At 36.3% G+C, this 26,114-nt stretch overlaps 4 protein-coding genes and 1 non-coding gene across 6 annotated transcripts in view; 2 read left to right on the forward strand and 3 right to left on the reverse strand.

Moving 5' to 3' along the window:
* LOC117571626 (EGFR adapter protein) overlaps window positions 1–3,950 on the reverse strand; it is a 135,854-nt gene extending 131,904 nt beyond the window's left edge. The window contains exon 1 of the mRNA XM_052004514.1: window positions 3,933–3,950. The gene's annotated coding sequence lies outside the window, so the exon portion shown is untranslated. The remainder of the gene's footprint in view (window positions 1–3,932) is intronic.
* LOC117571287 (EGFR adapter protein) overlaps window positions 1–6,325 on the forward strand; it is a 28,503-nt gene extending 22,178 nt beyond the window's left edge. Inside the window, exons 4-6 of the mRNA XM_052004515.1 lie at window positions 3,958–4,231; window positions 4,691–4,971; window positions 5,301–6,325. Of these exons, the coding sequence (XP_051860475.1) occupies window positions 3,958–4,231; window positions 4,691–4,971; window positions 5,301–5,507 (762 nt within the window). The 3' untranslated portion in view covers window positions 5,508–6,325. The remainder of the gene's footprint in view (window positions 1–3,957; window positions 4,232–4,690; window positions 4,972–5,300) is intronic.
* Window positions 6,326–6,593: 268 nt separating this feature from the next.
* LOC117569524 (elongation of very long chain fatty acids protein 6) lies at window positions 6,594–22,967 on the forward strand. Of its 2 annotated transcripts, none has more exons than XM_034250722.2 (4): window positions 6,594–6,946; window positions 8,394–8,657; window positions 20,825–20,962; window positions 21,070–22,967. In XM_034250722.2, exons 2-4 carry the CDS (start codon window positions 8,476–8,478, stop codon window positions 21,704–21,706), a joined length of 957 nt encoding a protein of 318 aa, XP_034106613.1. In that variant the 5' UTR covers window positions 6,594–6,946; window positions 8,394–8,475; the 3' UTR covers window positions 21,707–22,967. The 2 variants fall into 2 exon arrangements, with proteins under 2 accessions (XP_034106613.1, XP_034106614.1); XM_034250723.2 differs by having other exon boundaries at window positions 6,594–6,838.
* LOC117572867 (U12 minor spliceosomal RNA) lies at window positions 15,885–16,106 on the reverse strand. The gene has a single exon (XR_004572601.1). It is a non-coding gene; the product is annotated as a U12 minor spliceosomal RNA (small nuclear RNA).
* Window positions 22,968–24,831: 1,864 nt separating the features above from the next.
* Window positions 24,832–26,067, reverse strand: LOC117569525 (endothelial differentiation-related factor 1 homolog). The gene is given in 4 exon segments (XM_034250724.2): window positions 24,832–25,131; window positions 25,193–25,353; window positions 25,708–25,831; window positions 25,920–26,067. Coding segments are annotated over 3 exon segments (555 nt in total). The 5' UTR covers window positions 25,920–26,067; the 3' UTR covers window positions 24,832–24,861.
* Between the last annotated feature and the right edge of the window lie 47 nt (window positions 26,068–26,114).

A 26,114-nucleotide genomic window follows, 5' to 3' on the forward strand; every position in this document is an offset into this window, starting at 1 on the left:
GTCACTCCTGATTTTCTTTACTCAATTTGTAATTGAATACGAAACTTTGATTCTAAAGTACATTTTCTAAATTCTAACAATATTTCAAGCTCAATTTTCTCTTCTGCTTTGTCATCTCCTCCGTAAACGTTTTTTGCCCCAACATCAACTCCTTCCTTTATGCTTTGCTGCTTTCGATCTTGCTTCAACACTTTGCCAAGCATTCAAGTTTTCGATTCTACTTCATCATTCATCCGTAAACTTTATGCACTTGCTTCAACACTCCCAAGTACCTCGACTGCACACTTTAAAGTTCGATTCGAATGCAAATTTAAATGTGAGGGCACAAAAAAGCTTTTGCAAGGGAATTGCCGTCACTCAAAAATCAAATGGAATTTAGCAAGCACTTGCCAGGATACTCCAGTTAAAACCCAACAACAACAACAACAGAAAAATGGGTTTGCCACTGAACAAGACCCAAAAGCATTCATTAAATTAATTTGCAAAAATGCAAATTACGAGCTAACGGCACTTTGGCACGCGCCAACGGCAAAAACAAAAAAAAAACAACTGAAGCAACAATAACTGTGCAGCTGTGAAGTGCAACGCGCCATTTTGTAGTGCATTTGCCCATCCAATGAAAGTGCCAGAGTGCGAGAGAGAGAAAGAGTGAGAGAGAGAGAGAGAGAGAGCGGGCAATGAAAAAGTTTCAGGCAGCATGTCAGGCAAATGGCAGCCAAATGCCGTTAACTTAGTGACTTTATGACACATAAATCGCAGCAACAATTCCCACACAACTCTGTCGTTGTCACACACATAGAGAGAGACAAATACAAATGCAAATGCAAATACACATACATGGACATCTTTAGGCCTAGCAGAGCAGAGAACAGAGAGCAGCTGACAGTTGCAGCAGCTGCTGTAGGCAATGGGGTAAAGTTTTGATGCCAACAACAACAACAACAAAGCGACAGACAAAAGGTGGAGAGATAGCGAAAAAGGAGCAAATCAAATGACAGTGCTAACAACTAAGCTCTCACTGGAAAATAATGATCGACTAGCAAATACTTCGCGAAGTGTGAATAAGTCTCTTAAACAAGCGAAATTGCGAATATGTTTAATAGAATTTATAGAAACAAGCAAAGATAATAAAAAAGATATATGTTAGTACTTTTGTTATGTGATTGGTTGAAAAATTAAATAATAACTAAAATAGAAGAGAAATTCTAACCATGCATTATGAACTAGGCATAATTTACTATATACAAAGTCAATAAAGATGGCATTACAAAAAGAAAATAATAATGACCTTAACTGCATTCCTAAGTTTAAAGAGACTTAAAATCTAGAGCTTTTAGGGAGAATTCTTCAAAATAAAATTAAAAATAAATAAATTCATTTTTTTTTTAAATTAAATATTCTGAAAAAGTTCTTGCTTTGTAAATACTGAATAGAAGTTTGAATTCATAGAAGCTTCAGTTAATCTAACCTAAATCAAAAGCTATTGAGTTATCAGAAGAAAAACGTAGTCAAAAAAATTGTCAAAGTTGCTAAAGTTGCTTGGAATTTCGTGAATATTCATTCAATTCATCATTGAATTATCGTCAATAATATACAAATAGAAGTCAATTACTCTTCGAATTTCGTCAATATTAATACAAACCCTCATGAATTAATTAATTCATTTAAAATTGACTTTCATTTCAAATAAGAAATTTTTCATCATTCTACTTTGTATATTCGTTTATTAAAAACACATTTCAATTAAAATTTACTACATCTTCTCAAATAAGTAATCAGTTGCAGTCTCTACAACTCTCCCTCCACAATTTCCAAATGTACAGAGTATAACGAGAAGTACTTTACAAATGCTTTCAACTTAGACACGCCCACGCCCCCAATTGTGCCATTGTTCCCAATGCGCCTACCTTGTCTTTATGTCTATTCTTCTACCATTCAACTGCATTGCAATGCATAGTGAATTTTTGTTTTTGCTTTCGCCTCTGCTTTTACTTTAGAAGAGATATTTACGCCTTTTGCTAGGCAGTTGTACGCCGGATTTGTTGAGCAGCACCTCAGCACAAGTGCCGCCAACTCTTGAGCGCATTGTCTTCCGACTAAGGACTTTGCATACAACGAGTGCCTGACTACAACTTGCCAAAGCCTTTTCCAATGTCATTAGCATAATGGGGGCATTAGGTTGACTGGATGACTGTCTGTCCGTCTGTCTGAGTGTCTGCGCTGCCTGCTTTGCACTGATTGCATACTTAACGATGGAGAACTATGCTGAGTACCAATTCAATTAGCTACAATTGGAAAAAGATGCACATTCAGTGCCATCAAAGAAATGCAGACGCAAAAGACATGAACAAATTCATCAAACTATCCGATTGACATGAGAGTAGTGCAAATTAAATTTCTTTCGACTCTTTTGAATCTTGGCAATAATGAGAAAATTTCAATGAGAAAAAAGTAGTTTTTCAAGAAAGTTCAGTCAACAAATTAGTTTCCATTCTATTCTTTGAACTAATTTGAAAAATATCAATTCGTTTAAGTGAAAAGTCATTCATTAATTTTGTACTACTACTACGATAAAGAAATAATTTTAACTAGAATGGATAAGAAAATTTCTATAGTATGTAAAAAAAAAAATTCATTAAAAATGTAAAATATATTTTTCAATTTCTAATACTTTGAATACCTTCGATAATAAGAAACTTCTTCATACTAAACAATATATATTTTTTAAAGATTTTTTTTGTAAGGAAACCTAGTTTTGAATTCAAATAAAATTGTGTTGAATTGCAAGTTTATTAATATGATTTTTCTTCACACTCCAAAAAAGTTGTCCTAAAATATTCGTGAGTTAATCAACACATAAACTCAAATTTGTTACAATTTAAAACAAGCCTAATCTCAAAATTAAAAAAAAATTGTGCTTGATTGAAAGTTCATTAATGAAATTTGTTCATACTACACAAAGTTTTTCTTAAACTTTCTTAAGTTAATCAACACTTAAGCACTTATTTGATATAATATAGCACAACTTGAATCGCAAACTGTTAATTATCGAAGTTAAATATACAAATTTAATTAAACATAATGCCAAAGTTTATTAGCCAAGTTAATTAATACAAGTTAAGCTTTAGGGCCGAAGCTTTCGAATTGAGTAAATATTGAGTTCCTTGGGTTAATCCAAACTTCATAGGAATTAGTTTGACGTACAAATTACGTTTATAAATAGCCAACTAATTACAACACTTGATGCATGAATCTTTTGAATTGACCATGAAGCTTGGCTGAATGAAGCCACAGAAGATTTCTATTCAATACACCTATATACAGGACTCAAGGTAAACTCAATAGGCAACAGGATCCTTATTGAAGGAAGCCACATCAAAAAGGCATTTTAGCATTTCTCTTTCTCTATCGCACTCATTCCCTTCGGCAACTACATAAAATCAACATAATTATAACAAATTAGGCAAATAACTTATAAAGGCAAGAAGCAGACAAAAGAGAGGGAGAGAGTGAAAGAGAGAGATGGCAGCAGTCAACACTTGAGCAACTGTCTGCTAATTGGAAACGCTTTAAATGGGCTCACAAAAAGCAGCCCCAAAAACTTTGTGCTTCAACTCATTTCAAAGTAATTTACCGCAGCCGAAAGCCAAAGTGTGGCAAGGCAGCCAGATGGTTGTGAAGAGGGAAAAGCTTCGACTACATAGTTAACATTTTATTGGTAACCAAAAATGTTACACATCGATTGCAGAGGCGCCTCCTTGTTGTTGTCTGGCTTTGTGGCAGGCAACAAAACAACAACAACAACGATTATAATGGATAAATAGAACTGTTGAGGATAAACTAAACTGCAATTATTGCATTGCGTCAAAAACTTTTCTCTCTCTGCTCTGCTCTGTGCAATTGCAATTGTGGTAATGGTTTTATTGGCTTACCCCCTGAAAATCTCTTTTGTTGCAGGTTAAACGTCTCACCATGGGCATTGGATTGCTGCGGGGCACCGAAGACAGCCGCCCCTTGGTGCACAACACCTGTTCGTCGTCGCTCAATTCGGGCTCATCGCAGACCATATCCGATGGCTATGTGAACGAAGCAATCTGTGAGCCGGACAAATATGTGGCAAGCAAATTTGGAGACTCCTGTCGGCAATCTTTGACAGCCCTGGAGACGGCCACACAACGTTTGCACGCCGAGCTGCCGAACAGCAAGAAATATTTGCGCGAAACCTGCAGCGGTAAGTAGACGGTGCACTTGCATAAATACGAATCACTTTTGTACACTGAACACTTTTAATTATTCACTTTTAAAAACAAAACAAAAATTAACACTCGCTTAACGTTTTTGGCGCTTTTATTTGTTTTCTACGCGCTAAACAGGGCTACGCAATTATTTCGCTAAGCCCAGGGTTGTCTTTAAATTAACGGACAAGTAATCAGCGCTTTGGTAGTTCGCCGATAACTTATCGATTCACCTAAGAAGATACTAGTTTAAGTTACTAGTTCAGTTTTAATTTATCGATACATAACGGACGGCTAATCGATGCTTCTTTAGTTCCTAATAGAAACCTTCACTAATCTAGCAAGTTTTCTGTTAGTCCAAGCTAATTAAACTTCGATTTAAGTTAATTGCTATTTTATTGCGTAACCCTTAATAATATACTTAAATTCCAATTCTTTTACATCTTCTTCAACAGCCAACTCAAGTCCCAAACTGTTTGCCAATAATTCATCCTTGCGTTTAGACAACCTCAGCCTGGCAGAGCAGCAGGAGCTGAAGGGCGCCGCCTGGTATCAAGCAGGCATACCACGAGAGATCTCACTGGAGGTTCTGTCACGTCAAAGTCCAGGTGCATTTCTGGTGCGGCAGAGCAGCACAAAGCCAGGATGCTTTGCGCTGTCGTTACGTGTGCCGCCGCCATCGCCACGAGTTGCACACTATTTGATACTGCGCACACCGCGTGGTTACAAGATTAAGGTAAGGCTACGACTTAATAATTTACATTGTAATCTAAGTGTTCAACCTTAAGGCCTACCTTACGGCTTTGACTACGATTGCAGTGTATACTAAGCATTAGTTACTTATCAATAAGCTAATTCATGCTTTTGCTAAACAAATGTAAATAAGGTTTGCCGTACGGCTGCAGTGTAAACTCAATTTTAACTGCATGACAATTAGAATTAAGTGTAAACTGTTACCTTAATGCTTAAGCAAATTAAATTATTATATATACATAAGTGTACACTCTGTTTAATCTGCTTATCAGTTGTAATGCACTCAATGAAAACTCTTTTTATGTGTTGCAGGGATTTACAAAGGAGTTCAGCTCGTTGCGAGCACTGATAACGCATCATTCGGTGATGCCAGAGTTGCTGCCCATCCCGTTGACGTTGCCACGCCCCGCACATGCCAGGGCTCAAGCGCAGGCGGCATATGGAAATGGCGGCGGTGACTTTGAGATGTACGGCTCGCTGAATGACTTTCGGAAAATGATGGCCGATTTGAATGTGTGACCGTTAGGCGCATCTAATTAATTAAGTAATTATGTGACGTTGATTGAATTAAGCTTCGCCCGGCTGAACACACATTGTTCCGACCTGTTGTGAGACCCACAAAATGCCCGCCTGTCTGGACAGGATAACAATCTGTTTAATTTGCTTAATTGGCTGTGCTGACGGTTGACGTGGCTACCAACGCTGGATGCTTCCCAAAAAAGAACCCCAACGAAAAAAAAAGAAACAACAACAAAAAGAGTTAAAAACCATTTTTATGAAAATTGATAATCAAAGCAGGAGTCAACATACACATGTATGAGTGTGCAGCCCTGGGGGCAGCAGCAGCTGCGGGGCTTACACGCACACACACACACACAAACAATGAGGCACAAAAAATAGCGAGCTCAATGATGATTTTTTTGCATCTGAAATGAATATGTAAACGGACATTGGAATTATTTTTGGAATATTTTTCTTTTTTTTTTGTTTTGCATTTTAATTTGCACTGAGTGGCAGGTGCTATACACTTCTGATTGAAGGCAACGGGATTTTAAATGTTAATGCCAATGGGCGAATATCGGGGGAGTCTTTTGTAAAATGTTTTAGCAGCCGCCAGGGTTTAGTTAGTAAAAAAATAAGAAATACCCCCACACACACAAACACTTAGTTTTAGCTGAATTTATTATTATGAATGTATTCAATACAATAATGCGACAATTATTATGAAAATGCAGACAAAACAATTAATTGTGGTGTAATATTAAACAATTAAGTAGCTAGGTTCATACAAAAAATTATGTTTACTGTATGTAATTTGTGTAATAAAAAATATTTAAAACCAGATAGCTTAAACTACTTTACTCCAACAATTCAAATTTATAACGCTCATAAATATGCGCGCCAAGATGAAAACAGCTGTTTGACGAGGGCTGCCTATCTGCATCGCAAAGCAACCGCTTTTGCTGGTCACACTATTTTCATCGATAGCAGTCGTGCAGCTGTTGGGCGCATATCGATAGACATATCGAATATGATTAACATTTGCAAAATCAAACGAAATGTTAAAACAAAAACAATGTTAACGCTTAACAGAAGCAACATAACCACCGAACGAGTTGGGCGTGCGTCGGTATTGGTGCTCGCTGCTTTTTCTAATTTGTTTAAATAAAAACTTAAATACACAGCGCAGCGAGACAGGTGCGCTCAGTGGTTCGCCGGCTGCTCAAAGAGAGAGTTGTCATTGCGGAGAAGAAAAAACCCGAAACGTCCAAATCAATCGAAATCGTAGCGCGTGCGTTAAGTCGCTGGGCAGAGCATATTACAACAAAAAAAAGCAACAACAACAAAAAGTAAATGTACATCAGTTAAAGAAAAAGCATTTAGCCAATATATTAAACATATATTAACTGTGCGTTATTTGTCGAATAAATTAGAGAGTGTTCGTCGTCGTCGTGTCGGTGAGTTGTTTTTGTTCAATTCGTGGCTGACTTTCTGATGCTGCTGCCGCTGGCTGCTGTTTTTGTTGGTGGTTGGCGACGGTGGCAGCGGCGACGAGACCAGGAAACTTTGCGTTTTTTTTTTTTTTGCCACATGTATTTTTATCGTATTTGTGTACTTTATCGATTACGTCGGCGCGCTCAGCATAAAATGAGAGAAGTGGCCAGGAATGAAGATGAAAGCCCGAAGATGCGTGTGTGTGACCGTGTTTGTGTGTGCGTGTGAAGCAAAACGCGTGTTTTTTTGCCTGGGCAGAGCAGTCGGCATTTTTGGTGGTGTGACAACATAAAACAAATACATACATATACGTATGCACACACATTGATATAAAACTGTGTATGCGTGTGCATAAAATACAAAAAAAAACCTTTTCGGTTCATCGGTAACAGCAAAAATTTCACTAGAAATTTTGAAAGCGCGCTGGGCCGCGAAAATATAAAAAAACCGGATATGATACTCAAAAAGCTAAGCTTAAACAGCGGCAGCCAAATGAAATGAAATGAAATTACCTGAGTGCAGTTGTGTGCGTGTGTGTGTGCCAGTTGGAGAGTGCCGTGAGTGTGTGTGTAAGCGAGTGAGTGAGTGCATGCATGTGTGTTAAAGAGAGTAATACTGTTTTCGTGTGCGTAGCCAAATTGTCGCGTGTCTGGCATGCAATTAGGCATTCAAATATGTACAACACATGCATATATACATATGAATGTATGTATTATATATGCTAAAGTTTGTTGTCTTTGCTGCTGTTGTTGTTGTTGCTGTTTGCATTATTAGCAACCACCACCCGCCGCATCCACCGGCACCTGACAACCGCCTTCTTGCAGTTGTTGGTATTTTTTTGTATTTTCGCATTCTCTAAGCTTTGGCCGCACGAGACTTGCCTGAACGATTGAGGGAATGAATGAATGAGCCAGAAGCGGCCGCCAGACTGGCGCGCGCCTTAGCTTCCATATATTCTCTCTTACACACTATTTAGCACTTGTACGACAAGTGCATATAATATTGGAACGAGGGGGAAGGCACGAGCCTGCGAAGCTGCGTTTTGGTGGAAGGTGTGAAATGCGGAAGAAGGCGCCATTCATGAATGAGTTGCATTTGTGAGCGCAAGGGAGAGAGAGTCAGCATAAGCTCGCTCTCAGGCGCTCTCACTCGAAAGTGTGTGTGACTGTATGTGTGTGTTTGCATATAAAATCAATGGACACATCTGTGGGCGGCTGTGCGCATCGGGCAAGGTCACACTGAAAACGCGCGCTTTTTGTTGTTATTTTTTTGAGGCGACAGATTGAAATAGGGCAAAAGATTAATTTTTATGTTTGCGACAAATAATATGTGGATTTTTATGTTTATAACCTCTGATAACGCACAACATTTAATGACAATCGAATAATAATTTATGATTTCCCATTATAGCATTATCAGACGCCCCAGCAACAAAAGGTTTTTAAGGCTCATCCCTACGCTACGCTTAGAAAATAAATAAACAGGCTGCACAATGATCAACATGGACATCAGTGTGACGCCCAACTATTCGTATATCTTTGATTTCGAAAATGATTTCATACATCAGCGCACACGCAAATGGATGCTGGAGAATTGGACTTGGGTCTTTTACTATTGCGGCATTTACATGCTTGTCATATTCGGTGGTCAGCATTTTATGCAAAATCGGCCGAGGTGAGTACTCTATATAAAAACATATTTGTATATACATATATGCACTATCTACATATGTCACAAGAAAACATGTGTTTATTTTGGAGAACTTGAAATTTGCATTGATTGCATAATTTCTGTGCACGCTCACTTTCCATCTACATACATTAATGTATTTGCATTTGTGTGTGTAGCCAGCTGCATTTGTAGTTGTGTATCTTTTGTTGAAATTCGACTGCTTGTGACATTGGGTCGAGTAGCAAAATAAAAACAGACCTTGAACCCGTTGAATGCATTTGTTGTATGGGTTTTGACTTGGATTTTGTTGCCACCTCTCAGTTTGAAGTGTATCCTCTCTCTCTCTCTTTCTGTCTTTCTCTTGTCTTTTAAGGAGGCTTGTTCGTAATCTCCTTACGCAAGCGAGATGACAGCATATTGATTATTTTTTCAGTCTCCTGCCGGCATAATCTAAGATTGTCTGTCTGTCTGTCTGACCGCTTGTTTCTAAGCCAGCTAATTGCACAGTTTTACAGTCAGCTTGTTCAAACTTGGCACAGAGAAGGTGCTCTATAAGATGTAGTAGATGTGTGAATTTTTGCAAAGTCGTATTACTATAGAGCCAGAAATATGACAAATTAAATAATGATATAAAGAACATAAAGTTAACTTAAAAAAAGCTAATATAAAACAAGTAAAAGTATCGAATCAATTTCTTACGAAAAAGTTTTGTTTGTTCGCACTTCAACAGCTTTCAGTAGATATATGATTTTATTAACTAAGCTCAATTTTCTAAAGAAAAGAAAACCTGAATCTAAAATCCATAAATAATATTAAATTGTCGTGAATGAATTTGATATAAAACAAGTAAAAATAACAGATCGACACTGTCTGGCGATAAAACGTTTTTTTTTCGCACTTGAACAGCTTTCGGGAGATATAGACTTCCCGGTAAATTTTTTTACTGTAAGAACACTACTCAAAACTAAGCTCCATTTCCGAAAGAAAAAAACCTTTCATTTTATCTTGATTTAGATAATACTCGTGTTGTGCGTTGAACTTTGCACGCGTCTAACAATCTTTTTTGGTTTTTGGCAGCTTTGACCATATTTACGAGTAAACACCTACACCAGCTCCCCCTTATTATAAAACCCCCAAAATAAAATTGTACAGACCATGTTTACCTGCTGACTTCACCCAATCGGAAACACAGCAAAGCAATGAGTAAGACAGAGAAACAGAATAGAACTTTGGACTTGGATATAGATATAGATATAGAGGCAGAGGTAGAACTAAGATATATACAATGTGTCGTATCTCTCTAATATCAAATGTAAGTAATAAGTAATGTCTTATTGTTTTTTTAAATGGAATCTCGTGCAGCTGTCGATTGTTCGTTTTGAATCTAATTATATTGTTGATTGTTGCTTGTTTTTGTTTTTTTCAATAGCAATACTAAGTGGTTTAATCGTTAATCTTCAGGTGCCGTTACTCCCTCGCTCATTACAATTTCCACGTCTTAATGAGTGAAAATTATAGGCAATCACAAGACATTTCCGTGCTCAGTTGGGGTCAAATTACTACCGAAGTCAAGGTCCATGCACATTCATTTTTCTTGACTGTTTATTGCACTAACCCAAAAAAAAAAATTGCATGTCGAATTACCACAAAATTGTTGCAATTTTTCTTTGTTTATTGTTGCGACTGTTGTTGTTGTTGTTATTGTTGTTGGGGTCTGTCAGTGCAACTGTCAGCTGTCTGGATTGCAAATGTGATGGGCGATTATATAATACAAGTATTTCTAATTGTCGCCAACGCCAAATTCAATTGGCGCGTGACATGGCATCTAACTATGATTTCACTCTATAGGATACATGTATGACGTCTAAATGTTGTACCTACACATATTGTTGTTTATTGTCGACATCGTGCCAGGCTGTCCAAAGTATCCAAAGTATTTCATATCTTTGAATTAAGACTTCAATCGATTTATTGAGAGAACTTTTGTGTAATAAAAAAAAAATGTTTTTAAAAAAGTTGATGGGTTATTATCGTTTTACTTTCCTTTTATAATGAACTTGATTTATTGTGGGGATTCACACAATACTTTGATATTAATAATTTACATTCATTAACTTAAATTTAATCAGAAATGGAAAAGTAGGTTTCCATTTATAATTGAATTTACAGTGAGAGCAATAATTTAGAATTTTGTGCATAAATAATGAAATATATTAAAACAAGAAAAGTTTCATTATTTTTTTGTGGCTACAGTTGAGTTTTTAATTAAAAACTAAACTTGCCTTTAAATATATCGCTTAATTATTTGAAAAATTGGTAAACACTAGATTTGTCTTCATTGAAGCAGGAAATATTCATTTTATAAAGTAATCAATGGAAACATTTCAATGCAAAAAGTACAGAGAATAAAACTTTATTATACAAATATTTTAATCAGTTACCAAAAAACTTTCTCTATATACAAATAATTAAAGAATTTCCTACGTAGTATATAGCGCACTTTGGGAATTTCAGTTATTTGAAGTATTCCCGACATTGTAGTGCCACAGTTAACACGAAATTCCAGTGGGGGCCTCGTGAAATTGGGTTTCTTATCACAAATTGCTTGTCTTCTAGCCTGTTTCATAACGTAACGTTGTTAAAACGCGCTGCTGCTCATCATCAGTTGTCATCCAACCGAATTGATTGTGTTGACACACATCGATGAAGCGCATTATATAATAATACATATTAAACCCACACTTGAGACAACCTACGCTCCTTTTTGATGGTTTTGTTTTATATACTAGAGGGGCTTGGCTATACGCCTAATTCTGTGGCTTTCCAAAAAAAAAAAACATTCAACAAAAACCAAAACAAATAGTGGCATTTGCTGTTGGTTGTTTTACACTTTGAATGTTGTTTCAATATTTACCCACACGGGGACGTGGACTTGGGTACAGTAAGGTGTGAATTTAAAGGTAACTCTCTAAGGGAAAAACACGACGAAACGGACAGAGTCCAGTTGTCGATGGGATGCACTTTTAATTACGCACGTCACCAAAACTGAGATCATCTTGCAGTTGTGTTTGTTGATTTTTATCACGTTGCGAAAAACAAATTTTGAACTTTTAACCCCTGAAAGATTCCTTGTTGCCCTTGAATATGTTAGCGGGCTATTTGTTGTGATTTTTCTATGCCGCTAAGCGACTGTTATCAGCCAGTACAAAAACGAAAAAAAATGAAACCATGTGCGAGTCGTCAACATGTGGTGTGGAGCATTCTTTCTTATCAGACTCAAAATGAAATTCAACGAGTAGTCGTTATACTTGTACTGTATGTGGGGCCCTGGAAACAACTACAACAAAATAAATTAAATACATAAATACCACTGTGAGTTGTTGTCGTAATTGTTTATGATATCATTTGCCATGATTCACTCAAATGGTGGGGTAAACGATAATTCGATCGCCGGTTCTCGGTTCTCTTCAGTCAAATGTTACCTATACGATGTACGTGTGCAAATATTTATGTTTATCAATGATAATGCAGCGGGGGAAATTGCAATAAATTTGCTTAACAAAATTCTCTACTGTTTTGAATACTGTTTATAAGCAGATTATTTGACGCATTTCAACAATTTAACCGGTCTTGCAAATTTTTATATTTTGCCAATTGTTTGATCCCGCATACTTGGTTTAACCTTCACTGAAGTCAGCACGTATAATTTTAATTATGAGTTAACTGAATGTTATTTATTGAAAAAATATAATGTATAATAAGTACAAGTTCACTATAGAATTTTCCCTTTGAAGAGTCAATTCAAAGTCATTTAAATACGACACACACAAGCCAAAGGCATTTCCAGCTGTTTCATAATAAATGAGACCACTGTGACAGCAACAAGAGCACAACATGCAAAAAGTGGGTGTGTCCCTTAGCCAGAGAGGGGGTTTGGGCAGATAGAGAGGAGCAACTCGCAGGACATTCAATTACATGCATGAAAAGAGAGAGAGAGAGGCCGAAAGAGAACATTACTGCACGTTTCTACACTGTCGCACAGGGCAACGACGCCTAATTGGCCTCAGCTGCTAAAAACATGAACAAAAGCAAACATTGTAATTGCCATAAGAGGTAAAATAACAAATCTCATTCGCTCGCTCGCTCTCTCTAGCTCGTTGAGAGATGTGCAAATATTTTGTAGCCCAGTGTTTGTTTCGGCCTCGGCGCGTGTTTCGTGTACGTGTGCATTTGTCTCTCTGTATGTGTGTGTGTGTGTGTGACAGCATAACTGTAAGTGTGGGCGGCAGACAAAAAATATGGCGTGACGCTGTGTGAAACAAAATATCGTTCAAGTTGGCAAGTGTGCAACCATATAGGGGAAATTCCTTGAAACGCACAATCGTTTCTACTTAATTCACATTAATATTCATAAATCACTGCATTTTGTTCTTAATTAAAATTAAATTAAAAAATAAAATCGGTTTTAATGAGAACTTGAAGAATTTCCTTGATTTTTGCACAGTTAATTCGCATTTGTAAACATCACAACACCTCGCTTTTGTTAGCTAACTGCCGGCATTACTCACACTGTAGACAAAAAATTGATTTATTTTTTGCGCCAGCTCACATAAAATGCGAAACAAATGTTAACGAAAGAGTGTATGGGGAAATTACATATTGAGAGTTACATGAGCCCGCCTGCTTCATAATAAAGCCCAGCCTTTTGCCCCTTGCCTCTCTCTCAGTCTACTCTGTCTCTCATTGCTCACTCAACGGTGCAAAAAGTCCTTTAATGTGGGCTCAGCACGCAATCCAGTAAATCTCCCTCGAGCCCATGAGTCTTTAAAGTTGCGAAAGACGCGTAAGATGAGTATGCTCGAGCTTAAGACACCTTGTAGGAAAATTGTTTGTTGTTTCTTTTTGATTTATATATAGTTCTTAATGATAATGATACGTAATGTGTCTTACTGACCAAAAATGTTGATAAATAATGTTATTTCAATGATATTAGCTTGATGCATTTGTTTTTAAGATTAAACGTACTCTCCCAGAAAAAAACATGAAAAAGAAATCAAATAAACTTAATAAAACCTTTTTTAAACTATTCCTTTAAAACTATTTCCTTTCCGTTTATAGTATATTGACAATAAAGATTGTATATTCCATTAATTCGTACACATTTGCATAGAAGAGCTGTCCGAACCTTTGCTTTTTTTGAACAATATATTATTCACTTGCATTCGAGTTTTTTATCTTCTCTATAGCACCATCAACTTAATATACCCAGTTTACAAGCATTAATTTACAGGGTATTTAGTAATTGTGTAGTTGCTGCTTAATGTTCAAGTGTGGAGTTCATCTTCTGTTGGGAAAAATTACATAAAAATAATTGAGCGTCGACGCTGCCATGACGTGTTGAATGGGCGTGTTTTGTTGCAATAATTAGCACAAAGCACTTGCAATTACAAGCGTCAACAGCAGCAGCAGCAACAATAAGACTTTTACATCTTTTTTTTTAATTTAATCGTATGTAGTAGTATACAGAAAAGACAACAACGAAATGCACGAGAGCATTGAAATATTTGGTGGAATAAAAGTGAAACTCACTTGACTTTGAAATTTACCGTTAGCGTTGACAACTCGTAGGGCGAGCGAAAGAGAGACAGATAGAATGAGAGAGACGGAGAGGTGAGCGCTATCTGTTGTAAAGTGTGTCATTCAAATATTGACCACGAGCCGAAAACAACAAGAGAATGGAATGCAATCAAAGAAGAAATGCTGATTCTGTTTACCTGTTAACACGTAACTTCATTCCACACTCTTTCGCTCTCTCCGTCTCTCTCGCTCTCTTTCTATGTTGCGTTAATAGAGAGCGCGTCTTAAGTTGACTCTCTCGTAGTTTTACAGCATCTGTGTACGATCGACAATCACGCCACTTTTACTTTCGTCACGAGACGATTTCATCTTCTTGCTTAGTGTTCACCGTTTGTTATTTATTTTTGTCAACTTCTCAACCCGTTTCAATCGATTTTTATCGCTCTATCTCTGTCATGCTCCCTCACTCGTTTCGACCTTTAAACATTAACAAAATGCGCAAAATGCGGCACATATTTTTGACTCGGAAATGTCACAGCAAAAGCTCAGCTTTCTGTCATGTGGGAAGCGCAAGGACAAGCCAATCAATCGATTTAACAACGTTATTACATTTGCATTCTGGTTTTTTGCTTCATCGGAAGTACAAAAAACACGCTATTGATAAGACGGTTTGCAATCTCTTGCTGATAAGGAATTTTTTAATGTATTGCTAATCTTAAAGCGACACCTGGCGTCTGGCAATCTTAAGTATTCTCATAATTAACTCGAGATTAGCAATTTGGATTGGATTTGCTTTACTAAAGTCGAGAGGCTTAATTTGAAGTGCTTGATGATTAATTATTATTTTGATTCTTCTTTTTTCCCTAACTTTCCTATTATTAATTGTTGCAAACTTGAACTTTGAGTAGATTTCACAAGCTACAAAAAGTATGGAAAACTGGTCAATAGGGCAGCTAAAGTGAATGATTGACTGTATAATAATTAAGTAATTATAAATGCAAAAACAAAAACACAAAAATTAAATTGACTGTAACTAAAACTGGGAAACCGCAAAAATGTTGTAATGCCAAAAATATGTTGGCCAAATTTAATAAGAGAGAGAGAAACACAAAAATACAAACTCAAACGCGTCAACGTCGAGACAATGTTGCGAATTTCTGGCCCAAAGGCAACACGATAAAAGTGCAAAGCGGCCATAAACAGAGACAGAGTGTTTGTGTGTGTGTGTGTATTTGGGAGTGCATAAATCAAGTCCAACAATAATAATAATCAACATTTGATTTCGCCTCGTTTCGTATATTGCTCTTTCTCTCCATTTGTTTACAGTTTGCATTTTGTGTTGGCTTGCATAATTTGTGTAGAGTCCAGTTCATTGCAAAATCAGGTTTACAGCCAACTCTCCACACAGGTGAAAGAGCGAGAAAGAGAGAAAAAGCTCTCTCTCTGGTGTCGTCGCCTTAAATTTGTTTTTATTTTTTTTTTGTTGGCTTATGCAATTTTCGCACAAAGTGAAATTGGAATTTTAGGGTCGTTGTCAGTTTGTCTCTCTTGCCACACTTTTTCCACATCTCGGCAAGCACAAAAAGAAAGTCTCTACTTTTTCTGTAGGTTATACGCATGCATCCATCAGGCGGGCAGATCGCTTCACCCAAACATGCCCCACAAAACATCAGCAACAGCAGCCCGGACACAAAGTAGGCGCCGGTCCGCCGCCGCCAGTGCGAGGGGCATGCAACTTGGGGACGACCTGTACCCTCACAAAAATTGAGCTTCAAGGAGCGAACGCTCGCGCGTTAAGCTCCTCTGCCTAGAAGCCAAGCTGCCAAGCGATTAGCAAGGCAATATTGGTTTTCCTTACTCATTATGTTTTGGCACAAATTGCAGTCGGTGGCCAATGCGCAGCTGTTGCGTGCGCCACCAGAACCGTTTGGGAATTGCTAGGGTAGTAAGCGTTAAAAATTCTCAACAGCTTCACGGCAGCAACAGACACCAGCAAATTGTGTTGCGGTCGTTAAATGCGACGATGACTGTGACAAACAGTTTTACAACGCAAAGCGCGACTTACTTAATGCGGGTTAATAAAATGAACTAACCTACATATATAGAGATACATATATATATTTAAAACTATATACGACGTGAACGTGTGTTTGTGTTTGTGCCACTTGAGTGACCAGCATACGCAGCTTAATTGTCAATTTTATTCCCCTCGTTGAAGCTATCACAATTTAGCACTACGAAAATTGCATAGAGAGAACAGTTGTAGAGATTTCTCTACACACTCACTACTCTCCACACGTCTCAAGTTGCAAAGCGAACATTTTTTATGATTCCATTAATTAGAATTCCGCTTAAGATTGTTTCTGATTTAACACATACTCGCTATCTTTATAACCCTGCGCTGAGTAACTACGAAGCGAAGTCCGCATATTTTGTACGATTCCGTTAATTTTGGAAACTTACGCACAAATTCAGTGAACACCTGTAAATCTAAAGTATGGCACCTGCACTATATGGTATAAACTATATCGATTTGATTATTTTGGTGTCGGAAATAATGTCTGAATGTGAATAACAAATTCTTATAATCAAGATTTAGTCTGAAAGAACAATAAAATAAAATAAAATTCTATTCTTAAGGTGTAGTCTATAAAAAATAATGAAATTTTTTATTGTTTAGACTTAATCTCATCCATTAAAGAGTCACTGTCAAGGGCAAAATGCGCCACAATTTAAGAAAATATATTTATATATTTGGCGGACCTATATTGGTCTATACTCCGCCTTTCCTAGGGGCAGCCTACCTAAAACAATATATTTCCCAGGGAACTGAGTCCCATTTCCTCATTAAATAACTTTCTAATTAAAGCAGAATATATTACCATAAGCTCACCTTAACACCGTTTAATCCAAGGTGAAATTTATGCAAATTATAAATAAGATTAAATAAATACAGACCTTTTAAATTTCGGCATACTATTTTCCTATTTTTATACCCGCTACCCATAGGGTAGAAGGGTATTATAACTTTGTGCCGACAGGAAATGTATGTAACAGGTAAAAGGAGGCATCTCCGACCCTATAAAGTATATATATTCTTGATCAGCGTCAACAGCCGAGACGATCTAGCCATGTCCGTCTGTCCGTCCGTCTGTCCGTATGAACACCTAGATCTCAGAGACTATAAAAGATAGAGCTATAATTTTTTTTCGACAGCATTTGTTATGTTTGCACGCAGATCAAGTTTGTTTCAAATTTTTGCCACGCCCACTTCCGCCCCCGCAAATCAAAAAAATCGAATAACAAGCGTAATTTGAAAGCTAGAGTTGCGAATTTTGGTATATACAATAATAACTATAGTAGTTAAGATTCCTGAGAATTTGGTTGCGATCAGATGAAAATTGTCGAAGTTATTAAAGAAATACTTTTGTATGGGCAAAAACGCCTACTTACAAGGGGTCTTAGTTACTTTGGCTGACAATCTGGTATATTGAGCCGTCTATGGTATATTTTGAATGCGGTACTTTATCGATATACCACATTCGGTATATACCATTCGGTATATTTTTAGTATTTTTGCAGTATAATTGGTATATTTTGAGAATAATACCGCAAAATATATTGCTTTTATACAAAATGGGTAGCGGGTATCTCACAGTCGAGTACACTCGACTGTAGCTTTCTTACTTGTTATTCTGATTTTTAAAGCATTGAAGGTCGAGTTTAAGCTAAATTTTTATTCACTATACCCCTATTTAATGCAATGAATTTGATTTGCTCTTGAATTTCGTGAGAATTTTTTTAATTCGACAAATCTTAAGTTATACAAATTCTCGACCCCAAAACCCTTGTCTGCAATTGTAGAAGTATAGCATATTTTTATAGTGTATAATATATGCATGTCTATTACGAAACAGAATTCAAAAACACGCCACATTTCGTCGTCGTCTCCGTCATCAATTTCCGATAAGAACAAATCACTTTTTTGTAGCTTTAGCTTTTAGCAGACTGATATTACTTTTTGATTTTTTATTTCGCTATGACTAATTGTCCGACAACCTTATCGGACTGATAGATTTTTTTGCGTAAGGGCAGACAAAAAGTTTGCACAAAAAACAAAGTGTTTTTGTTTGAATTGCAACTTAATTGGAATTGATTAGCAGCTGATCAAGTGGCTGAGTCGATGACTGATTTCATTCCTCCTCGTGTGTGTATGATTATTATTTTTCCGTCTGTATATTTGAGTCACCCCATGTCCAGCGAGACGGGCACGCCCTTGAGTCATGTTTCTGTGCCGGCAAAACTTCATTCTGCGAGCGAGAGAGAGCCGCAATTTTGACAGCGGTTTAAAGACCCATTAAATCTGCTGAAAACGCAATCAAAATGCAAAACATGTTTGAACGCGGCGAGTTTATTATTAAAGAAATTAAATTAAATTAGACGGGATTGATTATGGGTACGAATTTTAACACGTGTCTAATTTATGGAAAACGCCAAACAAGTTTTTTACTCGTGCACGTCAAAGCTTTAAAATTTGTATATTAGATGGGAATTATTGATTTTTGTGGGTACTAATAAGTACTTAAAATAGGGGATGTACTTATTGGGGAGATTTAATGTCTTTAAATAGTGGGTTTTAAAAAAATATAGAAGAAGCTAAAGTTTAATTATTAAATCTTATTAAAAGTTTAGGTAATAAAAAGATGGAAAACAATTACAAAGCTGCAAGCAATTCTATATTGTATTTACTCAAGTTATTCCACTTCCTGAGATGTATTCACACGTTGCGACAATCACTTTTATTAATCTCAGCGTTTGCGAAAATCATACGATCACAGATCTCAAACTCTGATAGAGGAAAATCGAATTCGAAATACTAAAGAAACAAGGCTGATCATTAACCTTATTAGGTTTGCTTTCATGAGTGCACAGTTTGCATATAGCTAATAGGCCGATTTGGCTCGCCCTCGAGCTAAGTGCTTGAGGATATAAACTTTGGGTCTATCAGTTAGCTAAACAACTAATGAATTCTCAATGCCTTATTCGCGTCATTGTTTTTGCGCAAAGTACTTGATCTTTTCCCACCCGCTGAAACTGGCTTGAGAGTTTGTTGATCTTTGCTTTATGCAATGCAAATTTACATAATTTAATGATGAGACGAAACAAAACCATTCGACATGCGATGCTGTCAATTGAATGTGTCGATAAACTTATTTAAAGATCTAATTCGAACAATGAATAGAGAATTGAGAACGCTTTAAAAACCCTATAAAGTAGAGCATATTAAGGTAATGATAATATTATCTAAATTTCATAGAAGAGACTTTTCCGGTTGTGCTTCCATTATACAATTTAAATATTATATATTCAATTGTATATTACTCGAATCATTATTTTTATCGCATATTTTTTAAAACTTATTAAATATTAGAGATTTTTTTTCTGATTTGATTTCAATTATACTTTATAAATATTATACATGCATTCGCATTAAATACAATTACTTCAACAGACGATGAGTGAGCAGCATTTCAATAACCTTTTTACTAAAATGTGTTAATAAAAAAATTATGTGTCTCTAGGTTAATGTTGTTTAGTCTAACAGCTGCTAATTATAGAAGTAAGTTAATCATACTTTCGAAAAACATATTTAGGTGTGCACCTAGCTTATCAGTCTCTGTGTATATAATAACTTACTTATGGGATATGTGTACAAATGGGATCATTAATATTAACAGTCGAGTACTGTTAAGGCATTAAATATTGAAACTCAAGTAATTCATTTTAAAAAATAATTACACAAAAATGGCAGAAACATCAAATTTTGCGCGTATTTTAAAATCGATGAAACTTGTTTTTGATTTTCCGAATTAAAGTAGCACAATATTTTATCAAAGTTTCTAAGTTTTTTCGTTTTTATATCTGCTTCCCCTATAGTACTACATTGGGTAACAGTATATTTAATACTTTGTAGTATATTTCGAATATAGAAGTATATCGATATAAACATATGGTATAATTAAAACTTTATGGTATATTTTGAATGTAGTAGTATATCGATATGCAAAGTATAGCCTTCTGTATATTTTAGTACGCGTTTGGTTGGTCAACAATATAATTTATTTAATACTCTATGGTATATTTTGAATATAGTAGTGTATTGATATACCAACCTGGTGTATTATGAATGTAGTAGTATATAGATATACTAATCTGGTATATTTAATACTCTATGGTTTATTTTGAATGTACATAGTAGTATATCGATATGCGAAATATATCCTTCAGTATATTTAAGTACTCCTTCGGTATAATAATGTCGTAATTTTTAGGAAAAATATCGAAGAGTTTTACTTTTTTAAAAAATCAGTAGTCGATCTTACTTATATCTGTAATGATATTTACCATATATCAAACTACATACATAGTGATATCGTTAAGTCGAGAACACTCAATATCATTAAGCGTTAGCACTTAATAAAATTAATTCTATAGAGCTAATTGCAACTCATTTACAAAGTGCACTCAAGACACTATTCAAAGTAGAGAAACTCCAGCGACTAATTGAGCAATACGTATTCATTTGTTTGCAGATTTCAACTGCGAGGTCCGCTGATCATCTGGAACACACTGTTGGCGATGTTCAGCATAATGGGAGCCGCTCGCACGGCGCCCGAGCTGTTGCACGTGCTGCGTCACTATGGACTTTTCCACTCTGTCTGTGTGCCCAGGTAAGTTTGCTATTTTATCACAAGGTCAGCAAGCAAAAAATATGTTAGCTGTAACCTGATTTTCCAGCTGCAATTACTTAATGTGCAATCTTTCTCTTTCTTGACAGCTATATTGAACAAGATCGCGTGTGCGGTTTCTGGACCTGGCTCTTTGTGCTCAGCAAATTGCCGGAATTGGGCGATACGATATTCATCGTGTTGCGCAAACAGCCGCTGATCTTCCTGCATTGGTATCATCACATCACAGTGCTGATCTATTCGTGGTTCAGCTACACAGAATACACCAGCTCGGCCCGTTGGTTCATCGTGATGAACTATTGCGTACATTCGGTGATGTACAGCTATTATGCATTGAAGGCGGCACGCTTCAATCCACCGCGATTCATTTCGATGATCATCACGTCACTGCAGCTGACGCAAATGATAATTGGCTGTGCGATCAATGTGTGGGCCAACGGATTCCTCAAGACACACGGCACACAATCGTGCAACATATCGCAGCGCAACATCAATCTGTCCATTGCGATGTACTTCAGTTATTTCGTGCTATTTGCGCGCTTCTTCTACAAGGCGTACCTGTCGCCCGGTGGCCACAAAAGCCGCCGCATGGCCGCCTCGTTGGCTGCCCAAAATACCGCCAAGCTCTCCTCCAGCCCGCCCCCAACCACAGCTGCCGAATCGCATTCCAAATATGTTGGTGACGATGCCCAGAATGCGTATCTGCGCAAGGCCAAGGCGCAGTAAACTTGCAACAAGAGAATGATGATGATGAAGAAGGACGAACAACCGCAACTAACTACTACAATTACTTCTTCTCCTCCTCGTCGTCCTACTCCCCCCTCACACTCACTCACTCACTTCTACACTACAAGAACAACAAACTGGCAAACGCCCCTCACATCATTCGCCTCCTTTTACTCACCTAACACTCTACGAAAAAGGCTAAGGACATTTATTTATGCAGTACCCCAGGTGTAAAAGTTGTTTTTTAATTTTAAACGGGCTCCACACACACACACACATACACAGATCAGGAGCAGAGCGACGCACACGAGAAAGGAAAGGAGAGGAAGAGAGAGGGGCGTTTGAAAGAATGAAATTTAATTATAAGCATAGAGTTTTACCAGGCGGCTGGCTTATACCACATACCAATAAACCATATAAATATATGTATCTAGCTAGAGATATATAATTATGTTTATACAATGTCATGTATATATAATAATGAAAAATCGTAATTTGTCAGCAAAAACCACGTTTTGTAAAAAAGTTAGCAGTGGATAATGATCAACTTTTCGAATGCTTGTTGTCACACTCCTCTCCCCCAACTATATATTATATTATAACATATCTATCTTATATAGTTGAGGCGCTACTGGATTAGCCCCCAAAACAAAACAAAAGAGTCAAATAATACAACATAATTTTATTAATTTCTGAATTTCGTTTTGTTAATTTGAAAACATATATTTTTTGTTGGGCCATGAATACGTATGTTATATGCCTTTACTACATGAAGATATATATATATATGTATCTCTCTATAGCTATTATTGTGTTGGAACCTAGCAAAAAGTAAATTTTTGTAGCTGGATTCGTAACGTAATTCTTTAAGTCTTGAGATGATGTATTTAAATAACCAGCATGATAAAAGCAAAAAACAGCAAGAAAGCCGAAAAAACAAAAAACGAATATGCTATAAGTTTAGTACTTTCCAAAACTTCTTGTTGTTCAACATGATTCAAGCGCAAATTGTTATATGTAAAGTAATCAATTGTATACAATATTTAATTTAAATAACCCACGTAGCCAGAAGAGAGATGGAAAAGATGTCAAAGAATAAGAAGGTGCAGGGGCATGCATTTAGTTTCCTTTTGTTTCGAAAACTTTTCTTCGAAATCGAAAGTTTCTACACCGCAAGCAAGCAGGAAAGAAGCAAAGATTAGGTCCTTGAAACAAATACAAAAAAAAAACAACAACAAAAATAAAAGAAAAACAAAATAAATGTTTAAATTATATATTTATATTTCTAAGGAAACAACAAAAAAAAGAAACAAAAACAAAATGAAAACGTAAAAGCAAATAAGCAAAAGAAGTCCTACTTGAAAAGTTAATTTAGTTTAAACAAAAAACAAATCGACGCAAGAATGAATGACTAGAAACAGAAAGATATAAAGAATTCGACAGAGGAAGAAACCGAGAGTGCGAGAGAGAAAATGAAAGATGCAGCGCCAAAGGATAACTTTTGGGGATCCTTTGAGCCAGTCAAATTTGTAACTAAATTCAAAAAGTAAGCGAACAAATTGAATTTTTTTGTCAGGTAATACAAACTAAAAACAATGATGAAAAGCTAAGAAAAACAACGGATAAATAAAAACGTAACAAAGGAAAAGGAACTGAAAATTATTGTTTTTATTCTATGGGAGGAGTTTACAAAATTCTTACAGAAATTTACAGCGTTCCTGAATTCTGAAGATCTACAGCCAAAACTCGAAATGTAATTGGAGCTGAAGGAACTTGGAAATTTGGTTTGTATTCAAAATTTTTTAATTACAAAATTAAGTAAAATAAAAATCATATTTCATTTAAATTTCTGATAAAAAAATCTTTATAAAAATGAGTAATAAACTTACAAACACATCGAATATGGTCTAAATATCTTAATATCATCCAATAATTCTGGACTATCTTTTTATGCTTCCATCTATAATATTACCCAACTATAGATTTTATTTACCCGGCAAATCTGAAAACGAATTAATTTTATAATTATACATCAAAGACGGGGAAAAACATTTATTTTGTTGGCTTTTGGAAAATGTTTCACTACACATTGATGTACATATGTATTTGTATATATTTAATTTTCTTTTTGTTAATTAGTTTTTTTTTTTCAATTTCTTGTAAGTTGCATAAATTTTACGCAAGGAAGTTAATTCTCCAATTACTGCGATAGGAAAATATATTGGAAAAAAGTCTACCGCTTAAGTTTTAAATACTAGACTAGAAAAAGTTGCTAAAATACATATCGCATATTTTTGTTGTGTGTATAATATGTATAATGTATTCTTGTATCTGTATGTAAGTAAACGCACATTTCAAGACCCTAGACGTATTATTACAATATACATATACGATATAGATTACAAAAAAACCAGCTAAGCTCTAAAATAGTACACATATGTATTTGTTTTCATTTTCTTTTAATCTGCATGATGCATGAGAATTTATGAATGTTAAATATATATATATATTAAATATATATTTAGATTTATGATGCGAACAACCACTAGATGAGCCATGTATTTTGTGGGGAGTGGAGTTTGGGGAAGAGAAAGGATTCAAATCGGAATTGAAAGAAATTCGAGTGTTTTTTTGGTTTTTATGTGTTATAATATGTATTCAATGCCATATTTGTAATGCATAAATATTAGCTTCATAAATCAGATCAAGTTTCATTTTCTTTTCTTCTTTTTTATGTATAACAAAATGCCAAAATGAACAAAAACATTTGCCCCAAGCTATGAGCACAAAATGCAAGGACTTTTATTAAGTCCTTCTATTTGTTTTTAATATCAATGTTTGAATTGTGTTACTTTGTCAAGCTGTGTGTGTGTGAGTGTGTGTGTGCGTGATATTGTTTGTGAATTACAATGTTTCAATTTGTTGTCAGCAAACTAATAATAAGTTGAAAACAAATGTAAGAGTAATGTGTGTTGTTTTTTGCGCTCATAGTTGGTAGCCTTATTTGAAATTGTTGCATGCTTCTTCGCTTGAATGTTTTCTATGCTTTTCTTGTCTTCTTGTTTTGTAACTCGTTCATACTCCTCTCTCGTTTTGTGTGTTGTTGTTGTTGTGCGGCTGCTCAAGTTTTGGTTTTACAGCCTCCCGATAGTGCTTCATTTGCGTCTGCCGCTCACAGTGCTCCAACCTGCCTCATTTTGTTGTTGTCTGGCATGCTGTTGTCTGGGAGTTGGAGCTGATGTCGCTGTGGCAGTGGACGCCGCAGCATCATCTCACTTTTTACCGGGAGGCGCTATTGGTTGGCCGCGCTCCTTGCCACGTAATTTTATGCCAAGCACACGCTCCATCTTGCCCAGTATCAAGTTGTTTGGAATACCACGACCGGCTTCATAGTCAGTGACAACTTGCTGCTTCTCGCAGATTTTCTGTGATACGAGAGAAATCAAATTATTTAACTGATTTTGTTTATCGACTTCACCCACTTACAGTGGCCAAATCCTTTTGGCTTAGACCCTTGTTCTGGCGTCCCTGCTGAATGATTTTGCCCACATCGAGCGGTATCTTGTCATGCCGCAATTCTTCAGTCTCACGATCCAGCTTGGCAGTGTTCTTGGTGGTCACATGCTGCTTGTTGGTGCCAGCACCATCTACAACAGCAACAACAACAAATTGATTAATTTAAATATTCGATTTTTTTTTAGGTCAGCCAATATGGCCGCCGCCTTTGACAGGGAGGTGAGAGCTTTTCGATTTCGCATTTGGATGCAAAAAAAAAGCGTTGCGAAATTAAACACAACACACAGACACGCGCACACAGTCATACGCCCACATATACATACACATTCATACTAACTAGCGATACGCTTAAACAACAACAAATGCGCCACGCAATCCGTATCATTGATTGCAATTGCCTGCCTGCCGTGTTGTGTATTTCGACTTCCACCTCAATCTGCTGCAGGCGTAATTCAAAATAAGGTTAATGATGGATTTTCACTTACATTTTTGCTGAGTATCAACTGCAACACCTTGGCGGCGTGCTTGATTAACAGCTGATTCGGTCTTCAGTTGGCTAGACTTCGGGGCCTTTTTTCTCAAAACGGTTACCGTATCCCAGTCCGACATCTTATTTTCGTCGATCGAAAATATGAAATAAACATTGAATTTGATGTAGTGCTGGTGGCTAGCTTTTGTACAACATCTAGCTACTTACATTGGCTGCTTTGTTAATGCTTTACTTAATGTGAATATATGACTATTTTGTAATTAAAACTAGGAATTCCAGAACTATCTATGAATATCTGAACGGTGTGTGACGGTTTGGGTTTGTGTGTGTGTTTGTCCTCATGTGCTAGAGCTGAAACCGATTCGATTTTAATCGATTGTAATCGACTTTAAGTATTCGTCA

The sequence above is a fragment of the Drosophila albomicans genome, chromosome 3 (assembly GCF_009650485.2).
Source record: "Drosophila albomicans strain 15112-1751.03 chromosome 3, ASM965048v2, whole genome shotgun sequence".
NCBI classification, from domain to species: Eukaryota; Metazoa; Arthropoda; class Insecta; order Diptera; family Drosophilidae; genus Drosophila; species Drosophila albomicans.

Bases quoted from the DNA above. Each gene is read 5' to 3' on its own strand.
- LOC117569524 (XM_034250722.2), top strand. From the start codon at position 8,476: ATGATCAACATGGACATCAGTGTGACGCCCAACTATTCGTATATCTTT. The intron at 8,658-20,824 runs GTGAGTACTCTA...ATTTGTTTGCAG, and splicing joins TTTATGCAAAATCGGCCGAG to ATTTCAACTGCGAGGTCCGC. The intron at 20,963-21,069 runs GTAAGTTTGCTA...CTTTCTTGACAG, and splicing joins CACTCTGTCTGTGTGCCCAG to CTATATTGAACAAGATCGCG.